At 41.5% G+C, this 23,433-nt stretch overlaps 1 protein-coding gene across 8 annotated transcripts in view; it reads left to right on the top strand.

The window, feature by feature from the left end:
• LOC119648927 (adenylyl cyclase 78C) overlaps positions 1–23,433 on the top strand; it is a 386,778-nt gene that overhangs the window by 290,384 nt on the left and 72,961 nt on the right. For all 8 annotated transcript variants that reach the window (XM_038050837.1, XM_038050834.1, XM_038050836.1 and 5 more), the window contains 3 exons: positions 2,284–2,428; positions 2,489–2,670; positions 2,832–3,024. In XM_038050837.1, coding sequence (XP_037906765.1) covers positions 2,284–2,428; positions 2,489–2,670; positions 2,832–3,024 — 520 coding nt within the window. The remainder of the gene's footprint in view (positions 1–2,283; positions 2,429–2,488; positions 2,671–2,831; positions 3,025–23,433) is intronic.

The following is a 23,433-nucleotide window of genomic DNA, read 5'->3' as shown; positions in this document are numbered from 1 at the left end:
TTTGAATAAATAAATGCAAGTGCTTCGAATCGAGTAATGCTGCGCGGATGTCGCGGTTTGGGCCACCCCCATACCCAGGCACACATTTTGCAGTGCGACTAGTTTACAATGAAATCATTTGGTCATATTTTGAGCCCCCCTTAACCTTAAAAAAAAATGGTGCCATTTGCTGCATGTAAAGGAAACACAAAACCTTAAAAAATGAAATATTAAAGTGGGAAGGGGAAGCTTCCTAGATGAAGTGAACTTGAAACACTTGAAATTTTTAGGAAATATGAAGACACTGAAAATAGGCTAAGCACGCCACACATTTTGTAGAAATTGCAACATCCGATGAGAAAACGTCGAGTGCAATATATTTTAACCGCGGATAGAAGCATCAAATGGAAGCTGGTAAAAATATCCCAGCTTACAGAATTCTGGCTAATTAAATTTCGTAAAAAATCATATGGATTGGACGGAAAATTGATGTGATGTAATTCTCTTGGAGAAGAAAAATCCTATAGATTGATTGACCGGATAGACTTAGCTGCTATTGGCTGGACTTTCATGCAAATGACCACGTAAACTGAGCCACAACTTTGCAGGTGTCTACATCATAATATAGGGACTATATTCTTATTGCGGAAAATTACTGTGTGTATGCGTATAACAAACAAAATTAACGCAGAAAGTTATATTAAGATCCCACGATATTCTAGTTAGTTGTTCAAAAGATAAATAATAGTATAAATTCATATTTCAACAAAATAATGCCAGTATTCATGTTGCAAAAAGGCAACCAAATTTGTTCGCCTGGTTCAATATTATTTTTTGAATGGCCAGCTGGAGGTCCCGATCTGCAACCAATCGAAAGTGTGTGGGGCACTCTTGCAAGAACTATTTTCGAAAATTCAACAGTAAGAAACTGAAAAATAACAATTTTGCAAGTGTGATTCGATTTGGATATGAATGCATTTCGAAAATTGATTGATTCGTTGTCAACGATTAATAAAAATAGTGGCCTAACTATGTATTTACGAGAAATCTAAAATTCTCAAAACTGTCAACCCTATTTCTATATTTTTATAATTAATTATAGTGGAGCTAAGCAAATGTTCCTTCACATCTTCGAAATTGATATTATTTCTTCAAATTAGAGTACGACTTTTTAAGTATTAGGAAAATTTTTTTTCTCCGTTGGTGCGTAACATCACACAATCGAAATGCTCGCTAACCTGGCTGGGGATCTTGCAGACCACCTCTTATCAGAGATCGACTCCTAAGTCATGAGAGCGCCCCTTGAGGTTACCGTCAGGAACACCCCAACATCGGAATTGAATCTGCTTCCACAAGGGTTTCCAGAATAGTGCTGCAAAGAGGTGAGGAGTACTCTTTAGATCTCCACAATCATAGTTTGTTTAGGCCTAGGACGCCACAGGAATACCTGCTCATATTAACGAAAACGACCATTTTGAGGGTCTTTGTTACCATTGTGGAAGAACGTGCACATATTTCAGAAACCGATAGCTAAATTGATACCCAAAGGCCAGCCGTTATATTGGTTCCCATCTAAGATACAATCGATATTTTGGAAGGAAACTAATTTTGAAATTTGATTATTGTTAGCTCACCAATTTCTTTCCGTGTTAGTTGCCTTTTATGACAACCAGCGAATTCTTTAAGCATAGTTTTTGAACCATAGTTCAATTTATAAAATTTCTATAATTCATTTCTTTTGGTTGAAATTTATTCGATGTATTGAGTGAAGCGCCGCTTGAAGGAGATGTGGTGACGTGATTTCTGCCGAGCGATGAATAACGAATGCAAGAATTGGTGTAATATTGAAGTTTCAACTAACCTATAAGTTTTTTTGGCTATTTACGAATAAATATGAGACACTCCAAAACCTTGCGTCATAATTTTCTCGGCCCAACTTTCAATTGGACTCTCTCATGCTTAGATGAAGAAAATATTAATTTCGCATTTTTCTTGTACAATTACTAATGTTTAGATAGGTAATCATCTTCAACAGAAAACTCCTCACGGATTATTTGGTCATTAATTAAGTTTAAAAGCTCTTCTGAATGCTGTAAGTTCCGTAAATTTACTTCAGTGTCATTGCGTCTCCATCACATCTTATCACACTATAAAAAGATACAGCCATTAAATTTAACAGTCCAAGGAAACAAGGATAAACTTGACCGCCATAATCCAAACGGTGTCCATATAAATTACAGACTTAATTAAACGAAACACAATAAACGGAATCAACGAGATTAATTAAAATTCCTTAATCCACAGCCAGTTACAGCAGAAGCCATCACATGGTCCGTGTGTTGTTGTATAGCCAATCTAGGAATCTGTATCCTGGGAACATGGCGCTGTTTCGCTAACAACTACCTGCACTGGGCTGCGACGTGTACGTGGTTGCTCTTAAATCTTCAAGGTAGGTTGGTGTCCATGTAGCACTTCAGCTGGCCTTAAAATTTTTCACTTCCTTTTTCAGGCTTTGTTGGCGAAGGATTAGGTTTTGCGGAACGCGAATATCTAGTATGGTATATTCTATTTATAATTTTTGTGCCGTACGCAATGCTACCACTCCCGCTGAAATGGTGTGTCATAGCAGGAACTGTAACCGCGTCCTGCCACCTTGTTGTTATTTCAATAGTGAAATTTAATCGATCGGGGGTAAGTAACTGGTGCAAATACGTGCTTGAATGCACTACCCCTAGCAAGTTTTCTGTTCAGCACGTCTTCATAAATTCTACTCCATTAACCAATGTCACCTGCACCGAAATACAATTGAAATTTAAATGGCGAGTTTATTGTCTCTAAATTCCTCTTTCCAGGATACGAGCTGCATCCTCCATCAATTATTTGGAAATTTTTTACTTTACGCAGCAATAAATGTCGTTGGAATGTACACAAAATATTTAACTGACAGAGGACAACGGTTGGCGTTCATTGAAACCCACAAAGCGATGGAGCACAAAAAGGAGTCGGAGAGCGAATTACAAAGAACGCAGAAGCTATTGGACTCAAGTGAGTGAATATTTCTTTAGAGTTATTTCGATGAAACGTACCCAAGGGGGTTGCGGTTGGCGTGAAACTATTAAGACCTGCTAACGAATGATATTCAACGTTAATGTAAATGAATAATTGCGCATTTTTGTATATTCTCTACATTTCAATTCATGAAAATTAAGGGGGGCAATTCAAACTTTTGGGAATTTCTTTGACGACACAGTTAAAATCTATTAATAGAACTAATGATACATTAAGTTATGAAGAATATTGTGCAGAATTTCCAAGAAGAAATATTAAACAAGTCGGGAAACCGGAAGCTTGACGCTTCAGGTATAAAAGGTTTCGTGTTTCCCTACGTGAGGAGCATAACATAGTTCTCCATTGGCTTATAGCATTGACCCGAGATATTGAAATCGTTCAGTTCTGGGCAGGTTACTGTCATTGCCAGAACTAAGCGATTTAAGTATCTCGAAGGGCAGGTTACTGCCATTGCCAGAACTCAGCGATTTAAATATCTCGAGTCAATGCTACCAGCCAATGGAGAACTGCGTAATGAAATTGTTTCACGCATTAATGCAACCTGGATGAAGTGGCATTCCCCAACTGGTGTTCTTTGTGATCGACGTATCAGCGCACTTCCCAAATTTAAAATTTACTGCAATGTCGTCCGTCTGCCACTCTCTATAGTTCTGAGTGTTGGCCGACTATAAAGGACAATGAACGGCGTCTTGCGGTAATGTGGACGAAGATGTTGCATTGCACTGGTGGCGTGACACGTTTTGATTACGTCTGAAATGAGAATATCCGCGATCGATATGGGTTTGCATCGATCGTGGGAAAACTGCAAGAGAGGCGTTTTCGATGGTGTGGTCACGTAATTCACGCTAACGAGAATTCAACAACCAGTATTGATCAGAACATCGAAAGCAATGGTAAGCAACCAAAAAACCGGCCAAAACAATGGTGGCTTGATACGCTGGATGGGGATTTAAAGATCTGGCGATTACATCCTGATGAGGCATTTGATAAAATAAAATGACGAAACCGATCATCACGAGCCGACCCCGCTTGTGAACTGAAGGCTGAAGAAAAAGAAAAAGATGTGAGGAGCAATGAGTGCACGACAGCTCCGTGTAATATAGCTAAAAATTCCATTGCCCTCTATTTTCTAGAAAGCGATTTAAATAAATCATTTGATGGAAAGCCCTGTGTTGATAATGGTCAACCTCATACGCTTCATGCTCTGAGTTTAATATTATTAGCGAAAGAAAACAATTTAACCAGCATCAAATATAAAAAAGGGCTAGGGAGAATCAGATTCTTCTTGAATGGAATTTTAATATTTCACTGGAATTTCAATTATTCTCGTTAATTATGACGTCAGCATCTTATTTGAATGGCTTAGGATGCTGTTAATTAGCACGAAATTGATAAGTTTGAACTGCGATAACTTTCCCACTAATAGTTGGATTTTCATGAAACCTGGCATGTGTATGCACGAGGCTGTCCTCTATGTCGGTGCAAAACTTAGCACACTTAGGATGAACTTAAGGGGAGTTTTTAGTCTATTTCTAAAAGCTGATAATAGACTATTAGTACATTTTTTGAGCAGATACCGGAATGGGACATCTCTCGAAGATTAGATTTCACATAAGTGTTTTACACAAAGCCTTAAAAAGGGCTGCAGATAAATAGATTCTCCATAAATGTGACTTTAATATTCCACGCGAATGTCAATTTTTCCGGGTAATTATGACGTCAGCATCTGATTTGCATGGCTTTGGAAGCAGTAAACTCGCACGAAATTGCTAAGTTTGAACTGCTACAACTTTGGCGTTAATTGCCTGATTTCCATGAAAATTAGCACATATATACGAAATATTGTCCCCTATGCTGGAACAAAATTCGGAAGTCCTAGGATGAATTTATGGGAGGTTTTTCAGTAAATTTCTAAAAAGTGGTAATATACTATTAGTAAGTTTATTTGAGCAGATATCGGAATGGGACATATTTTGAGGCCTAGATTTCATCTAGGCGCACCACCCTGATTTTTTTCGGATTTTTAGCTCGGGTGGTTTCCGAAAATGAGTCCTGTCTCACTTCAAATGCGTACATTTTGACTCCTTACTCACGCACTTTGCAATTTATGCCAAAACTAATGTCAGTTTCGGAAAGTACAAATCGAGACCTTTCATTTGATATCCTACACAACTATATCCGGTGAAAAAAATTGTTGAATCTCCCTTTTGCATGTATGGGGGGCCCCCCTTTAAACTGGGGGGGTGGGGGATTTCATAGTTCCCATCTGTCCACCAAAGTTCGTTCGGATCGGTTTAGCCGTTTTGGAGAGAAATGCGTGTGACAGACAGACAGACAGACAGACAGACATTGAATCGATTTTAATAAGGTTTTGTTTTACACAAAACCTTAAAAATAAGGCAATGGCGGCAATTAGTCGAAAGCCCGTCCGAAAAAAGTAGAATTGCGGTGCCCCACATAACTCAGTGCTGGAGCATTTGAAATAAAAATGTTGTTTCATTAGATAATCGCTTTCCCCAGGTAATGCTGGCAGGGTTTTTCGAAACTTCAAGATTTTACTTTTAGGGAACACTTTTATTGAAAGACGGGATTTTTTCCAAAAATTCGGCTAATTTGTTATTGAAAAATAAAAGATATTAACAAATTTGGAAAATAAACCAATGCTCCTAAATTATATACAGATATAGTATTCAAAACTTGAAAAGGGTAGGTGTGTGCCCATGAGAGGCACGGGCATCGAAAACGTGAGTTACAAAAACGCTTTGAAGTCTGGAAGTCTGGAACAATTTAGAATAATAGAATAAACCGCCGTATCTACCGCAGTTTTGCCCCAATTCATATGAAATTTTCATACAATCAATTCAAAAAATTAAATACCCGAGAAATTTAAAACAAAAGCCTGAAAACGTTACCCTTCCCTTAAAGTTGTTTCCATCGGTGCAAGGCTGAAACCAAATCCATTGCGAAACATCATCATCATCAACGGCGCCTGCCTTAATAAGGGACTCCAGACACCCCGGTTTTGCGCCGAGGTCAACCAATTCGATATCCCTAAAAGTTGTCTGGCATCCTGATCTACGCCATCGCTCCATCTTAGGCAGGGTCTGCCTCGTCTTCTTTTTCTACCATAGATATTACGTTTATAGACTTTCCGGGCTCATCCTCATCCTTACGGATTAGGTGACCCGCCCACCGTAACCTATTGAGCCGGATTTTATCCACAACCGGGCGGTCATGGTATCGCTCATAGATTTCGTGGTTATGTAGGCTACGGAATCGTCCATCCTCATGTAGGGGCCAAAAATTCTTCGGAGGATTCTTCTTTCGATCGCGGCCAAGAGTTCACAATTCTTCTTGCTAAGAACCCAAGTTTCCGAGGAATACATGGGGACTGGCAAAATCATAGTCTTGTACAGTAAGAGCTTTGACCCTATGGTAAGACGTTTCGAGCGGAACAGTTTTTGTAAGCTGAAATAGGCTCTGATGGCTGACAACAACCGTGCGCGGATTTCATCAGCGTAGTTGTTATCGGTTGTGATCTTCGACCAAGATACCAGAAATTATCAACGGTCTCAAAGTTGTAGTCTCCTATCTTAAGTCTTCCTGTTTGACCAGTGCGGTTTGATGTTGTTGTTTGGTTGGTTTTTGGTGCTGACGTTGCCACCATATATTTTGTCTTGCCTTCATTGATCTGCAGCACAGGATCTCGCGCCGCCTGCTCGATCTGGATGAAGGCAGTTTGTACGTCTCGAGTGGTTCTTCCCATGATGTCAATATCGTCAGCATAGACCAGTAGTTGGATGGACTTAAAGAGGATCGACTAGCATCACGGATCATTTTCTCGAGGGCCAGGTTAAAGAGGACGCATGATAGGGCATCCCCTTGTCGTAGACCGTTATTGATGTCGAATGGTCTTGATGAATGATCCTGCTGCTTTTATCTGACCTCGCACATTGGTCAGGGTCAGTCTAGTCAGTCTTATCAATTTCGCCGGGATACCGAATTCTCTCATGGCCATGTACAGTTTTACCTTGACTATCTATCATAGACGGCTTTAAAGACAATGAATAGATGGTGCAACTGGTGTCCATATTCCAATAGTTTTTCCATCACTTGATTCACTGTCCCATACCTTGAGCACAAGCTCATGAACCACTCGGTGTAACTGATCGCCTCCATATTTAACCAATTCGACTGTAATTCCATGGGCTCCTCACAATTTATGATTTTCAAGGCACTGAATTGCACGATTGTTTCTCCTATACTTGGCGGTAGCAGTATTTGTCCGTCGACTTCAGTTGGCGGGACCTCCAACTCGCCGATGTTCTGGTTGTTCAGTAGCTCATCAAAATACTCAACCCATCGCTCCAATATGCCTATTCTGTCGGAATTCAGATTTCCCTCTTTGCCTCGGCAGGCTGAACGAGATGATCGAGGCGTATAAGGCTTCATCCTGCTGACTTGTTGGTAAAACATGCGCGCCTGGTGTGGTTGCTCCCTGGACTTTTCGAGCTCACAGACCTGTTGGTTCTCCCAGACTTCCTTTTTCCGTCGGAGAAGTCGCTTGCCCGTTCGACAGAGCTCGTGATAAGTCTCTGGGCGGGAGGGCGGATTCTAGGTGTTGTCGTAATTCGAGCTCGGAACACCACACCAACGAGATAGTGGCCCGAGTCTATATTGGCCCCCCTATATGTTCTAACATTCATCAAGGCTGAGAGGTGGCGGTGTTCAATCAGCACGTGGTCAATTTGGTTAAAAGTGGTCCTGCCTGGAGAGGCCCACGTATGATTGTGGACCGCTTTCCGCGCAAACCAGGTACTTCCAACAACCATTTCATGCAATACTGCTTATTGAATAATGCGCAGTCCGTTATCATTGGTATCCCTATGCTATGCGAGCCAACGTATCGCCTGAATACGGGCTCCTTCCCTACTTGGCGGTTCAAATCTCCGAGTATGATTTCGATATCATACTTGGGACAGGCTTCGAGAGTCGGCTCAACTGCCTCGTAGAAGGTATCCTTCTCCGATTCTGCAGTCTCCTTTATAGGGGCGTGAACGTTAATGAGGCTTATATTTCTAAGCTTGCCTCGCAAACGCAGAGTGCATAGCCTTTCGCTTATATTTTCAAAGCCGATAACAGCAGGTTTCATTTTTTGGCTGACTAAGAAACCTACTCCGAGCACATGGTTTACTGGATGGCCGCTATAAAATTTCGTGTAGTGGCTCTTCTCCAAGAAACCGGTCCCTGTTCATCGGATCTCTTGTAACACTGTTTCATCAGCCTTATATTGAGACAGGGTATCGGCTAGTTGCTCAGCAGCATTCGGTTTGTACAGGGAGCACACGTTCCATGAGAAAATGCGCAAATTGTTAATCCTTTGTCGTTGCGGAGTTCGTCGTAAAATCCATCCTGTCCGAGGCTCCTTTTGTGGCATCGGTTTTCCGTGTAGGGTTGTCAGCCCTACCCAACCCGTTTATATCTTTCGTCTTGCTTTCGTTACTTCGTAGACAAACTTCGTTTGCTCTTTTGCAAGATTTTTAAAAATCTCGTCTGCTCATATGGAAGACCGTGCCACGACATTCATATCGCCCTCATATTCGGGACTTATAGAGTAGTGTGCCTTCTGTATCACCTGCTCCAGTGCCAGATTGAACAGTAAAGACACGTCTCCTTTCTTTCCTCCTCTCAAATGCATCTGTATTGACTCTCGCCTGCGCCATTTTGTGGAACATTGTCATTGTCAGTAGTTGGATGGACTTAAAGAGGATCGACTAGCATCACGGATCATTTTCTCGAGGGCCAGGTTAAAGAGGACGCATGATAGGGCATCCCCTTGTCGTAGACCGTTATTGATGTCGGATGGTCTTGATGAATGATCCTGCTGCTTTTATCTGACCTCGCACATTGGTCAGGGTCAGTCTAGTCAGTCTTATCAATTTCGCCGGGATACCGAATTCTCTCATGGCCATGTACAGTTTTACCTTGACTATCTATCATAGACGGCTTTAAAGACAATGAATAGATGGTGCAACTGGTGTCCATATTCCAATAGTTTTTCCATCACTTGATTCACTGTCCCATACCTTGAGCACAAGCTCATGAACCACTCGGTGTAACTGATCGCCTCCATATTTAACCAATTCGACTGTAATTCCATGGGCTCCTCACAATTTATGATTTTCAAGGCACTGAATTGCACGATTGTTTCTCCTATACTTGGCGGTAGCAGTATTTGTCCGTCGACTTCAGTTGGCGGGACCTCCAACTCGCCGATGTTCTGGTTGTTCAGTAGCTCATCAAAATACTCAACCCATCGCTCCAATATGCCTATTCTGTCGGAATTCAGATTTCCCTCTTTGCCTCGGCAGGCTGAACGAGATGATCGAGGCGTATAAGGCTTCATCCTGCTGACTTGTTGGTAAAACATGCGCGCCTGGTGTGGTTGCTCCCTGGACTTTTCGAGCTCACAGACCTGTTGGTTCTCCCAGACTTCCTTTTTCCGTCGGAGAAGTCGCTTGCCCGTTCGACAGAGCTCGTGATAAGTCTCTGGGCGGGAGGGCGGATTCTAGGTGTTGTCGTAATTCGAGCTCGGAACACCACACCAACGAGATAGTGGCCCGAGTCTATATTGGCCCCCCTATATGTTCTAACATTCATCAAGGCTGAGAGGTGGCGGTGTTCAATCAGCACGTGGTCAATTTGGTTAAAAGTGGTCCTGCCTGGAGAGGCCCACGTATGATTGTGGACCGCTTTCCGCGCAAACCAGGTACTTCCAACAACCATTTCATGCAATACTGCTTATTGAATAATGCGCAGTCCGTTATCATTGGTATCCCTATGCTATGCGAGCCAACGTATCGCCTGAATACGGGCTCCTTCCCTACTTGGCGGTTCAAATCTCCGAGTATGATTTCGATATCATACTTGGGACAGGCTTCGAGAGTCGGCTCAACTGCCTCGTAGAAGGTATCCTTCTCCGATTCTGCAGTCTCCTTTATAGGGGCGTGAACGTTAATGAGGCTTATATTTCTAAGCTTGCCTCGCAAACGCAGAGTGCATAGCCTTTCGCTTATATTTTCAAAGCCGATAACAGCAGGTTTCATTTTTTGGCTGACTAAGAAACCTACTCCGAGCACATGGTTTACTGGATGGCCGCTATAAAATTTCGTGTAGTGGCTCTTCTCCAAGAAACCGGTCCCTGTTCATCGGATCTCTTGTAACACTGTTTCATCAGCCTTATATTGAGACAGGGTATCGGCTAGTTGCTCAGCAGCATTCGGTTTGTACAGGGAGCACACGTTCCATGAGAAAATGCGCAAATTGTTAATCCTTTGTCGTTGCGGAGTTCGTCGTAAAATCCATCCTGTCCGAGGCTCCTTTTGTGGCATCGGTTTTCCGTGTAGGGTTGTCAGCCCTACCCAACCCGTTTATATCTTTCGTCTTGCTTTCGTTACTTCGTAGACAAACTTCGTTTGCTCTTTTGCAAGATTTTTAAAAATCTCGTCTGCTCATATGGAAGACCGTGCCACGACATTCATATCGCCCTCATATTCGGGACTTATAGAGTAGTGTGCCTTCTGTATCACCTGCTCCAGTGCCAGATTGAACAGTAAAGACACGTCTCCTTTCTTTCCTCCTCTCAAATGCATCTGTATTGACTCTCGCCTGCGCCATTTTGTGGAACATTGTCATTCGGGTAAGGCTTACCATTTTCTTTGGAATTCCCAAGTCAAGCATTACTTTGTACAGTAGATTTTGATCAATACTGTCATATGCCCACTTGAAGTCGAAGGACGTCGATGTTGAATGCCCACCATTTATCTAGCACCTGTTTGACCATAAATAGCTGGTCATTTGCTGTTCTCCCAATCCGAAAACGTCTTTTGTGTTCACCAATCATCTTATTAGTTTACAGTCTAATTCCTCAGCCTAGTATTTTCGTGAAAACCTTATTCAACGTACCAAGTAGTGAGTATAGTTTCCAAAAGTGAAATTGTCACCTTTTTTGTGGAGGGGTACCACACTTTTGCATTTAATGAATTCAGCAGGGATGCCATCTATGTTCGGCGTCTAGGTCAAAGATTCCTATTTCCTGTGAATTTGCTACACCCGAAGGCATTACACATAGAACATATTCTGAACATACATATATAGTATATCAGCGACGCAATAAAATGAATCGGAGATCCGGGTCACAGCAGCCTACTTTTACTTTTTTCTCTTTTTAAGGTTTTGTGTTTATTAAAATCGGTTTACCGTCTGTCTGTCTGTCTGGCCGTCTGTCGGTCTGTCGGTCTGTCTTTCTGTCTGTCTGTCTGTCCGTCACACGCATTTTTCTCGGAGACGGTTATAGCGATTGACACCAAATTTGGTAGAAAGGTGGGAACTGTGGACGCTCACACATATAGTGAGTTCCATCCTTTTACGTTGAATTTAAGGGGGGGGAGGGTCCCAATACATGCAAAACGGGAGTGTAAATTTTTTTTTCATCCAATATAGGCACGTGGGGTATCAAATTCAAGGTCTCGATTAGTACTTTCCGAAACCGGTCTTAGTTTTGACTTTTCTTGGAAACGTTGGGAGTGCGAGGGGTTGAAAGTGATCATTTCTTTAAGGGGCCATTCTCAGAAACTACCAAACCGAAAAATCTGAAAAAAATCAGGAGGCTGCTACTATATGGCACCTTGGCTCCGAAATACCTTTCATACCGATATCTATTCAGAGAAAGTTAATAATATTATATTACTATAATTTTTTATAATTGGCTGGAAACTCCCCTTAAATTCATCCTAGCGGCACGAAATTCTGCAGTGATGTAGGCTATTATGTAGAGCATGATCATACCAAGTTTGATGGAAATCGCACTATTACTAACAAATTTATAATACGTCGAAGTTGTTGCTTCTTTGAAAATTGAAGACTATCAATGTCAATATCATCCGAAAGTGGACATATGCATATATTACGTGCTACGTACTAAGAAATACACAAAATCTTTCTGAATCTGTAGCGTCCAGGTTCCGGTTTCCCGACTTGTTTTAGTTATTTATATATTAATCCCAGTTACTCAAGACATGTATACATTTGCGCGACCGACGGACGAGAACAGAGAGGCTTTTTATTTTCCTGACAAAATTTATTTTTTTTGGGCAGATGTCATCCCCGACATTGCTGCGGCCTTTAATACAGCGATGGAGGCGAATTCACAATGGTGCCCCAGTTTCGCGCCTCCGCTGCACTGCCACAGGCTAGCCAGCAATACAATTGTCACCTCTCTTTAATGTGTGAATTATCCTCTTCCGCCTTCCGATCACAACACATACCGGTGTCAGGCACGGACGCCGTCCAAGTTTTTCGTTTGAGTTACTATCAGCCCAGCGTACCAGGATGATACGACACAAACAAGCGTAGAGAAAGGCTTGGAGCTTTTGGATTAGGTAGGTCAGCGAAAGGGATCTAGAGCTGTTAATGCATCCGGCAGCATCCCGTTAGATGGCACCGTCCACAGAAACTACGTTTTCTAGATTTACAAATTGATCGATGCCTTCAATCTTCTGCCCATTAATGCAGATAGAGAAAGTGCGATGACCCTCAGACTGACAGCCTTGGTTTTGTTGATATTTATTTATCTGCCTCTCTTTCTAAATCCAGAGTCATTTGGTCAAGTTCTATGACATGCGGTGGAAGAGCAAACAGATATTATCAGCGCAGTCAAGATTTTTGAGGAAGGATGCTATAGTCCATTGAACTCCTCCACATCCTCCCAACCAGGCAGCCTGAAGAACTTCATCGATAACAAGAGAAAATAATAGCGGTGACAAAATGTAACCTTGGTCAACTCCGTTTTGGATCCGTAAATCCTCTGACATTTTACCTCGGTGCAGTACGTGACATTTTGCGCCATCATATGTCGCTCAGATAATAGTTAATAGGTTTTCCGGAAACCTCCCCGTGCATAGAGCACCCCAGATACACTCTCTGTTCACGCTATTGGAAGCTTTTTCGAAGTCAGATGAAACAGAAATCTAAGCTTCGCGTACTATTCCATCCGTATGATCCGTATGGTGTTGATGTGGTCAATATAGAAAGATCCGGAGCGGATACTAGTTTGCTCTCTGTCGATCAAGCCCTCGGGATGTTATTTAATGCATTCCAGGATAATTTTAGCTATTATCTTTGCGACAGCACGAAGCATGCAAATACCCCTCCATTTGTCACATTCAGAGTGGGAATCTTAACGATCATCACGTACTTCCGCTCTCCCAAGATTTCTGTGCAAGTGGAAGTAGCAGATCTACAGTAGTTCCAGGTGCATGGTGACCACCTGGCTTTCTAGAAGGCACTGTAATCCTGTGGTCTACTGTTACGGCCCTGAAGGAAGTGCTCTCACACATTTCAAGGCCCTAATCCAGTTAAAATTTGGCCACGGTCCCAACATGAGGAAAATCAAACCCTTCCTTTTCAAGACATCATTTCCCTGTATGTTTCCGTGACTAGAGATACATAGAGTAGTTTTATCCTATTTGATTTAGATAAGGAGCTCAGATAAGTCCAATAATTTTTTGGTGAACAGGGAACTTCCCCAGGTTCTCAAATGTGCTATCGCTACAAATCGTGAGGCGCCGCTCCCGTCAATCGCTCGTCAGTCATACAGGTTGTCGATTCTAAAATAGTGTACATTTCAGCCTGAAAGACCCTTATATAGTATATTGTCACAAAAAAAGCCCAATTTCTAGTAAAGTTAAGACAATCGAAACGTTATTATGGTGCATCTGTGTACCCGTTTGCTTTTTTTTTAATCGTTAGAAGGTGGCAACGTTTCAAACCTACTGCTGGCTTCTATCAGGGGGCTGTGTGAGACTCCCTTAAAACACCTCCTTCTCCTTTCACTCGTCCCCTTACACCGGATTAGTCTTTAACTCCGACTAATTCATGTTTTCTCTCACTTTTGTTTTCGCCTGAATCCTTCCTGTCTCCTGTCTTTTCGATCTTCCTTCAATTCATCTTCGAATGTTCAGAATGATATAGTATGTTCTATAATAAGTTTGTGATTCATCCTCTTTAATTTCTAATTTTACCATTGATTCCTACCATGCCAGTTGTTGTCGAAATGCGCTAGACTTCTCGACTGGATACGTTTTATCGTAGAAACGCCGGCTTTCGTTCGTCAATGGACGACATCCATACGGAGGCTGGTTCTCCTGATGTTGCTGCACACTCAATTGGTTTTTTGAAGTTAAGACTTCTGTCGATAATTACTCCTAAGCATATTTTTACTCTTGCCGATTCGAACTACTTTTGTTTTATGTTCAGCAAGTGATAGGCCGGAATTCTTAAACCAGAAATTTATCTCCTACATCGCTTTGTTTACATAAATCTCGATCTAGACCAGACCTTTTGCTACTATTGTAATCCTGGTATCATTCGCTAAGGTAATGGTGATCACATTGTTAGGAAAACAGGAAATCTAGAAAATGAGGACGTATGAGACACTGCTTCAGATGGAACGATGGCGTAGATAGGGAAGCCAGACAGCATTTAGATATATCAAAATGGTGGGCCTCGGCGCAAAACCGGAATGTCTAAACTGCTAAGGCGGGCGTAGACAGGAAATCGGTTGTTGCGCCATTGATGTTGATGAAGGGATCTAGGGCATCATGATAGGTTATGTTAAGCTACCGGGAATATTTGCAGTCCACCCTCCGAGTCGCACTGCAGTGATCTCCCCAAAAGTAATTCGACAACACTGCAGATAATACATTTCACGACCTGGAGTTTGATTGTTTCTCAAAAAACGGCGATATTTACTTGCACAGTATGTAGTGGGAAGGTTGAAACTGATATCGTTCTACATTGAGCTGAAAAAGGGTCTCTATACATGCAAAAGGGTTATGCAAATCCTTTTTCACTGAATATAGTCGTGAAGGGTATCAAATGAAAGGTCTCAATTAGAACTTTCAACATCGGTTGTTAAGTAGGGATTAGGAAGGGTTCACCGATATTAAATTCTCAGAAACTATCCAAACCAAAGTCTCTGAAAAAAAACAAAGTGACGTTCATGGGAGTTAGTTTCTTCTCGATAACCTTCAGACACTCGGAAACTACCAGGACATGAACATAATGCATGATTTTACCTGGATTGGAATGAAATCGAGAAAATTATCGCAGACATGAAGAACCTTGTGGGCTCGCAGTAAAAGGAGAAGAAACTGATGTTTAAGTAAATTAATTACCAACTAAATTCAGGGTATAACCAAGCTTCCTATTACCATGCGTCAAGAACAGAGGGACACGGGCTACTGCAGCGGCTAATCCCGAACAAGATGTTAGCACTTGAACCGACGATTGATCTGCGGATCTAGGATAGTTAGGTTATTACTACTGCAGCGACCATCGATTTGATGGCCCACTCGATTGAGAGGCCTGTGCCTGTCTTTTTGGTATCAGAAGAAATTTGGACAAGTTTGGAGGAGTGAGCGATTAGCCCTAGTGGTTTATTACAAGTAGCAGGTTTTTTTGCGTTTTCAAAATTAGAAATCATTATGCGTTTGCCGTTGACAGATCCTTTCGTTTGATATTTTGCTACTAACTGTGTTATGTAATATAGGATGGTATTCGCACAATCAAGAACAATTCGTTACCTTTACGCTAAAAACCTACTCACGATGTGAGTTTGGCAAGGGAATTGATTGAGAACAGATCTTCAGAGCTATATCCTTGTATTTGTTCGTAAATTGTATTGGAAATTTGGCTCAGTATCGGGAGGATTTTTCATCCACCAGAAACGTAGGCCAAGACCGAAAGACTAAAACGAATTTCATTGTACAAAGTGATAAAATTCTCATTAAAGACTATTTCGCACTCGAATACGTAATATATTTGCGTCCTTTCTACTGCAATCGGTTGTCACGACTTATCGTTAAATGTTTGGCTATCGCTTTGAGGTGAGAATCCTTCAGATGTAAAAGACACTGTCCGACACTAACTTTATGACCTAGGCGGAAGCAATGGTTGATTTTATTGAATGTAAAAAATTTATTGGCAGTCATATCCCTAGGCGTTTATCGTCGTCATGAAGACTACTGTGGGATGGGGGAGGCGTTGTCCTGTCAACAATAAACTAAGTTAAACTGGCTACTGCCCGTAGTCGTAACGACATCATAAACAGCCGTTTTGACATAATTCTAATTGAAATTTTATTACTCTTGACAATATTCTGAAATAACATTTTAGATAAACAATAGCTTGTGTAAATCGTTCATACCCAGCTGCTCTACAAAACTGAATGTGCGCAATTTGAGTGGGCGAAATCTATAATGAAATATAAAAACCCATTAAGCAAAATCAAAGCATTCGCGAGTTTTTTCCGATAAATGTTTACAATGATGAAATTGATGGGGAGCACAAAAGAAACATTAGCACCCAAAAGCTTCAACTTAATGTTTATAATGAAGCGACTGTATTTTCAGATCTCAATCCAAATAGTAGACTCGAATTTGATGATGTGATCTGACATAAGCAAGAACAATGTAGTCAACGAGCGCAAATTGACTCATGCATTTAAAATTCAGTAATAGTACATGAACCTTTTCTCCGTAGCCTACCTCTTCGTTTTGTCGTCTGGCTAAGAGAACCCGAAGGAAGTCAGAGATGCTGCCTTGCCAAACTTCTACTTCTAATTCTTGTGATTTTACGGCCACCACTAGTGTGATTCTCATGTTACCACTTTGAATAATAGCCATTTGGTTGGTTGGCCGTTCTTCAAGGTAATGTGTTTTTCTAGACGATGTGAAAAACTCCATCCATGAAAATGGTTGTCCAGATCAGTGGTTAGAGGACTAGGTTACCGTACAGTAGATCCCGGTTCATATCTCACTGGTGACAGTGGAATTCGTATCGTGATTTGACGTCGGATAAAAGTTGACTCAGCTGTGAATGAGTATTATTTATGAAAGCATCATCGATATTGCACTGCACAGTCCGAAAAGCATTGTTCGAAGCTGGTACAAGAGTTTACCTAGGACGACGAAGGCAGTCTTATTCCTTGACGACTTATCGCAGCCTCCTTGAGGTCAATACCAGAAATGTAACCCTTAAGCAATCGACTCAAGATCACATCAAGGAGCGACATGGGATACACAGTCTTTATCGTGCAGAAACTGACTTTACGAGCATCAAGGAATATCCTCACTTTACCCGGTTTAACGACAACCGCCATCGGAGAAGCCTAAGCGGCTTGCGGCTTCTCAACAACCCCCATTTCCAACCGCCGATCTACCTCCGCGTATCAAAGCTTCTCTCCGGCTAGCGATACCAGATAGTGACGCTGTTTTCTCGATTTACATCAATTATGCGATACCAAAAAAACAAAGTAAGCCAAACGTAGTTGAATTTTGCTCGCATTGGTCTAGCAAGGCCTGTGGAAAATCAGACGTAAAGTATAAGAGGACCCAACGCTGGAAATAAGCCTTTTTCATTTACATCAAGCTTTGAAGTTTCATTTTGTTCTCGCACTCATTTACCGAAAAACTTTTTTTGGATAATTTTGGTATTAGGAAAATAATCTCAAGTAAACACGCAAGCTAAATCTCCAATTAAAAAAAAACTAACAGTTCGAACGCGCGCATGAAGCCGTAAAACTCTGGACCCGAAGCCACGACGGAAGGGAAGATGCACAACGGATCATATCCTAAATTGATACTTCTCCTACCTGAGATAATCATGAGGCGCGGGCTTTAGGGTCTCCACCCTACCTTGGCTTTCTCATCATCGTGAGATTCACGAGAAGTGGGGGTCCTGAAAGGGATATGCAATTTAAAATATCCAGGCAAAAACAACATACAGAAAAAATATCGAGAATAATCACAAAACTCAAGGAAAGTTGATAAGAAAAAATAAGAGAAATAAACTTGAAATTAGAGAAGGACCAAACAAATAAACTGAAAAAGCAACTTAAAAACGATTCGAAAAAGGATAATAAATAAAATAAGTTGAAATAGCGGAAGCTCGGCGCTTCAGATATGAAACATTTTGTGTATTTCCTATGTAAGAATATTTGAGTATAAAATTAACTTTAGTATGATACTAACTTTCAGTCTAGTATTGCAGTAAATTTACACAAAAAGAGGCAGCTTTGACTTATTATAAATTGTCGGTGCCATTCCCACTAAACTTGGTAGTATCAAGCTCTACGTTACAGCCTAGACACCTGTGTTTGAGTGGTTTCTGAAGACGGATCTGTGAAATTATCACTTTCTAAGCCCCGTATTCTCCCTTCCTGCAGCGAATTCCAAAACTGAGAGCAACTTTGGTAGGTACTGAATTTGATACCCCTCATAACTTTATTCACTGAAAAAAATGCACACCCCCCTTTTGCAGTCGGACGTAGAACAATATTACTCACCGCATGTGAGGAGATTCGCAGCTCCCATATTTTTACCAAATTTCGTGTCAATAGGTGCAACCTCACCCAAATGGGACAGGCACAAAATCTTTGAAATTATTAAGAAAATACTTGAAAGCTGACAACGCCAGCCAACGCTTTTACACAACCGTTAGAAATAAATTTCTAAGTAGTATGCAATATGATGAGGTTTACCTGCAAACAAGAACGAAAAGGTTAATGATGATTCTCAAATGCTAGAAAAATTCTATATTAACCTTAAAAATATTTCAATGAATTTTAAGATTTCCGGAGAAATTAAAGCGTGAGAGAGCTTTGGAAATAAATAGAAAATAAAAATTAAGATTTGAAAATAAATATTTTAACATAAGTCGACTATTGTCCTCGATTTCCATCGTAAATTAAAATATTTCTTGCCGTAATTATTTACATGATGTTGAAATTTTCCAAAAAAATAGACATGTTATCGACATATCAGAAATCTTTTTTTACTTTTCCTCAGCACAACAAATTTTAGCTTCACGCTCTGCAAGTCCAATTGTATCTTGTAGTATATGCAGTTTCATCTCTGCCAGTTTGAAAATTCTTTAAACCAGAAATCTTCCTCAGAGAGTGAAAAGGAGGACCCACCTTTTCTGAGTCCTCACTATTCCCTATACCCAACATAATACTGAAGTACGTCAAAGAGAAATTCAAAAACATGACCAATAGATCGTCCTGTTTTGAGCACATCCACATCTCTCTCTAAATTTTGTGGAATAAGGCATGGAGTTCAGATCCCTGTTTCACCTGCTTTTCATCGACTTCAAGAAAGCTTTTGACAGCATCAACAAGGAGAGTATCTTGAGTGCATCCCGGAGAAAGTATTGGTTATTGCTGAGGTAATAGATCTCAGTGCAATATGTTGTATGCTTAATCGAAGTAAGTGAAATTGCGACGAAACACTCAGCCGCTCATTCCATTTCGTGAGGTCATTCTTTAAGCGTACGGTAAGGTGGCCTGACGCAATGCTAAGTGAGGAACTGCCTTGCCGCAGATATTATAGTCAAGATCATAACGATATACCAAGGGTGGCCAGCACAAAGCCTTCTGCCGCCAGTGAAACCACAGTGGAAAATCCTAAGTAGACCTGAAGCTCATTTTCAGGAATTGTCATTTCGTGGAAGTGGTTGTCGGTTGTTGCACCTCAACACCATTGGTCTTTGTCACGTTCGGAAGCGGCATCGGCTTTTCTCGACCGATTATGCCATTTTTCTCGGGCTTAGACCTGAAATAAATGGGGTCAAGAGGCTCTCATATCATCACATAGCGTATTCAGCCATCATTGCTTCTGATCACTTTCTAGTTGTTTCCTATCAACTTCGATGTTCAGACCAGGCGCATTTTCGTGCTGTGTACAAACGCAGTCAACCCATTCTCCATTACCACTTTCTCCTCATTTATTTGTTAGCACTGATGAAGGGAACAAGTGGTTCCCATGCTGCTGATCCCGGAACTCACGGTCGGATCGGCTCCGTTAAGGCAGAAAGATGAGGGAGTATTTTGAGGCTTAGATATCATATGCATGGACTACCATTTTTTTCAGATTTTCGTATTGAGTTTTTTTCTGAAAAAAAAGCCAAAGGCAAATATTAATTCCTAAAACTGACCACTGATGCCTCCGACGTTTCACATTTACTCATCATCAGGCTATTCGTTGTTGCTCACCCATGCGAAAACATTTTCGTATATCCAGTCGACAAATAATAGAAATAGAAAAACACCAATGTCAACAAGCAAAGAATGGGATTGCATTTTTGAGCAATTGAGGAAGAAGCACATAGGAATATTTTTTTTTCATAGGATTAGTTTTAACGTATAGTTAAATGTTGAAAAGAAATAATTTTAACAATGCGGCGATGTAACTCACTGTTTGCGTTAGCGGTTACAGTTCCCACCTTCCCACCAAATCTAGTGTCAATCGGTATAACCGTTTCTGAAAAAAACTGAGTAAACCGATTTTGTCTGTTTTGTTTTACACAAAACCTTAAAAATGATACACTGTGGGAGGGTAAGCTAGTCGCTTCAAAATCGAGGATTCTCTGTATACCGTCGAAACACCCGACACCAAATCACCACGCAACCCATAGTCAACTCTTTCACCCAACCTATAGTCAACTCTTTCTTATCTTAACCTCAATTCAATTAGTGACAAACACATTCTTGAGATAAGACTTCTGGCATTTCTATAAGTTTAATTCGACAGTCGTGTAGCGCCATTTGATGAAATTGGTGGAGTCAATTATTAGCGACTATGTCAGTACCTGCCTCCGACTGTCCCGAATGTTCATCGTGACCCAAGCTAATGCAGTTCGTCATCTCCATATTTAACCATTTTCATTGGAATTCCATCGATCCTTGACGACTTATAATTCTTAGCTCGACGCTTCCATGCTTAGCGGTGGCAACATTTGTCCGTTGTTTCCAGTTGTCGGGACCTCCAACCCATTATGGCTGCTGGGTAATTCATCAAGATGATCAACTCGTTACTCCAATATGCCATACGGTCGGAAATCAGATTTCTTAGTTACGACAGGATGAGCATCGGGGCAATTACGAACTGTTAATGCTCCTCGGATGATATACTGTGGATAACTAACACTAAGAGCCTTCGTCCAAACTGGTGCTGCGTACAGCAGAATAGATGAGCACAGTCTGGCTAGCACCATCCTGCTCGGTTGTTTGGGTCCTCTTATATTGGACATCATTCCAGTTAACTCAGCTACAACTTTCCTTGTTTTCTCGCCCGCGTGGGTCAAGTCTTCCTTGAAAGTTAATCGATGATCCAGCATAACACTGAGATATTTAATGAACCTTAGCCTTAGACTCTATCACATACCCAGCACGAAACCTTAGAAATTTTCTAAACTTGCCACTGCTGGCTAGTACAGCCTCAGTCGTGTGTTCCACCAACTGTAACCCATAACCGATGTCTCAGATGCCCAGCCAACATCCTTAAAATTTTTGTCTATTATCCCAATTGCGATGCCGTCAGTATGGCTAGTAACTTGTCGCGGGAGTTTGCTGCATAGCATATGACGTTTCAAAGTAATGGACCCAGCACCAATCCTTCAGGCACTCCACTGATTACTAAATATTCAACTCGGCCTTCATCGGTATCATGGAGAAGTTTTCCATCTACAAAATAGTCTTTGATGATTAGCTGAATATATGTGGGTATATTCAGCTGCATTAAATATCTTATAATATGCTGCCATTTGCTATGCAGTGGAAACGATTACCATTTTTCGTAACTTGATTTGCGGGCCCCGCTTTCTTTCAAATTAGCCATTACCGCTCTGTGGGCTCCTTCACACGGGTTAATGTTAGCCTCTTTGCGCAGCTCCTTAAAAATATTCTGCCTGTACCTCGCCTTTGTGCAGTTTCCTGCTCATCATTCGTGCGGTGATAAATTTTCTTGCTTGCAGACATTCGGCATGCAGTTGTCTGATGTCGTCATTCTGCCAGAGTGGACGTTATTTCTACGCCTTGTCATTGAGGCATCACAGATTGCAACTTCATTTCTGACTGTTTGCTTGTTACTTTCGCTGTATCTGTTGGCGTGGAACTTTCCTTAAATGTGTCATAGAATATTTTCGCGCGACACATCTTTGCCCTCTGCTGCTTCGCCCGACATGACTTTGTGTTTCTCGTATACTCCATTCTCCTGTTCTCCAGTAAACTGTATAGTTTGGTGGTAGCTATGCGTGTACTATTCACTAACTCGCCAGATAATGTCTCGCATCAACGCACAGCTCACAAAGGTGATATCTACCACTGAATTTAGTTACTTCCGATATGCACAAGCACAATGTCTAACGAAGAAAAGGCTAGCAGCAATATCAGCCCCCTGTTATTAGAAACTTTGCTTCCCCAATCGCTAGACCGCCTGTTAAAGGCTCACGCGAAGACAATGGAGTATCGTACACTTACGTCCAACACTAGTTGATGTAACATTCGCTCATATTTCACGCTTGCCGCGCTTGGCGGAGCGTAACCAAGTTCAAGACCTTTCGTCCTGTGACTTCCTGAGAATCAGGAGAAGTTCTCCCTTCTGCATTCTTCTCATCCGTGTGACATTGTCACCTTGGCCACTTAGGGTCAGATCTCTCCGCACGTAAGAAATATCACCTCTACTCTCGATAACAATCGCGTTCAGAAGGGGCTTCCTTTGCTTTACTTGCATCTTTGGTTTCACAATGGTCCAAACATTTACTCCCATTTTTGAGGGTTTCATTTGTGAACCCGATTTGAAAACGGGACTTTGAACTCCCACTGCTGCTGGATCCTTGCAACTTCTACCCGCCAATCTCCTTCGCCCTTCTTTATTCTTCTTTATGCCTTAGCTGAGGGCATGTTACCTCTACTAAAGCGCAGTTCACCTGTCTCTGGATTGCAACAAAGTGCCGTGTTGAATTCCAAAACCCACAGGAAACGTTCTCCTAACATGGAGCTCCCATTAACACGGGCGGAAGGGAAGTCCGCTTACAAGACAATACAAATGGTCGCTGTAAAAGCTTGAGTCAGCAATTGGTGCATAGACGTGCGCCGGTGACCCAATTACTACCAGCTGCTTTTCACATACCAATAATTTTTCGGTTTTCTGTTCTAGCTGTCCTTCCACGCATAAACATGCCCATGCAAGCACTCCTCCAAACGTGTACGCCGCGGGAATTCGCCGCACGAAGGACACACCTGATGCAAGAATAAGTTCATCCTAGAAGTACAAAATTTGGCATTCTAGGAAAATTGAAAAAAGTCGAATTGTAAGAGGGGTCGCATGGGAATATCTTATTTTCCCTTTTCTCCCTTTTTAAGGTTTTGTTTGTAAAACAAAACCTTATTAAAATCGGTTTACCGTCTGTCTGTCTGTCCGTCTGTCTGTCTTTTTCGGCGTTGGAAGGTGGAAAGGTTCAAAACCTACTGTTGACTCCTGCCAC

Source organism: Hermetia illucens, chromosome 2, assembly GCF_905115235.1.
Source record: "Hermetia illucens chromosome 2, iHerIll2.2.curated.20191125, whole genome shotgun sequence".
NCBI classification, from domain to species: Eukaryota; Metazoa; Arthropoda; class Insecta; order Diptera; family Stratiomyidae; genus Hermetia; species Hermetia illucens.
Note: the sequence above shows the minus strand (reverse complement) of the source record. Positions and strands in the feature narration are given on the sequence as shown.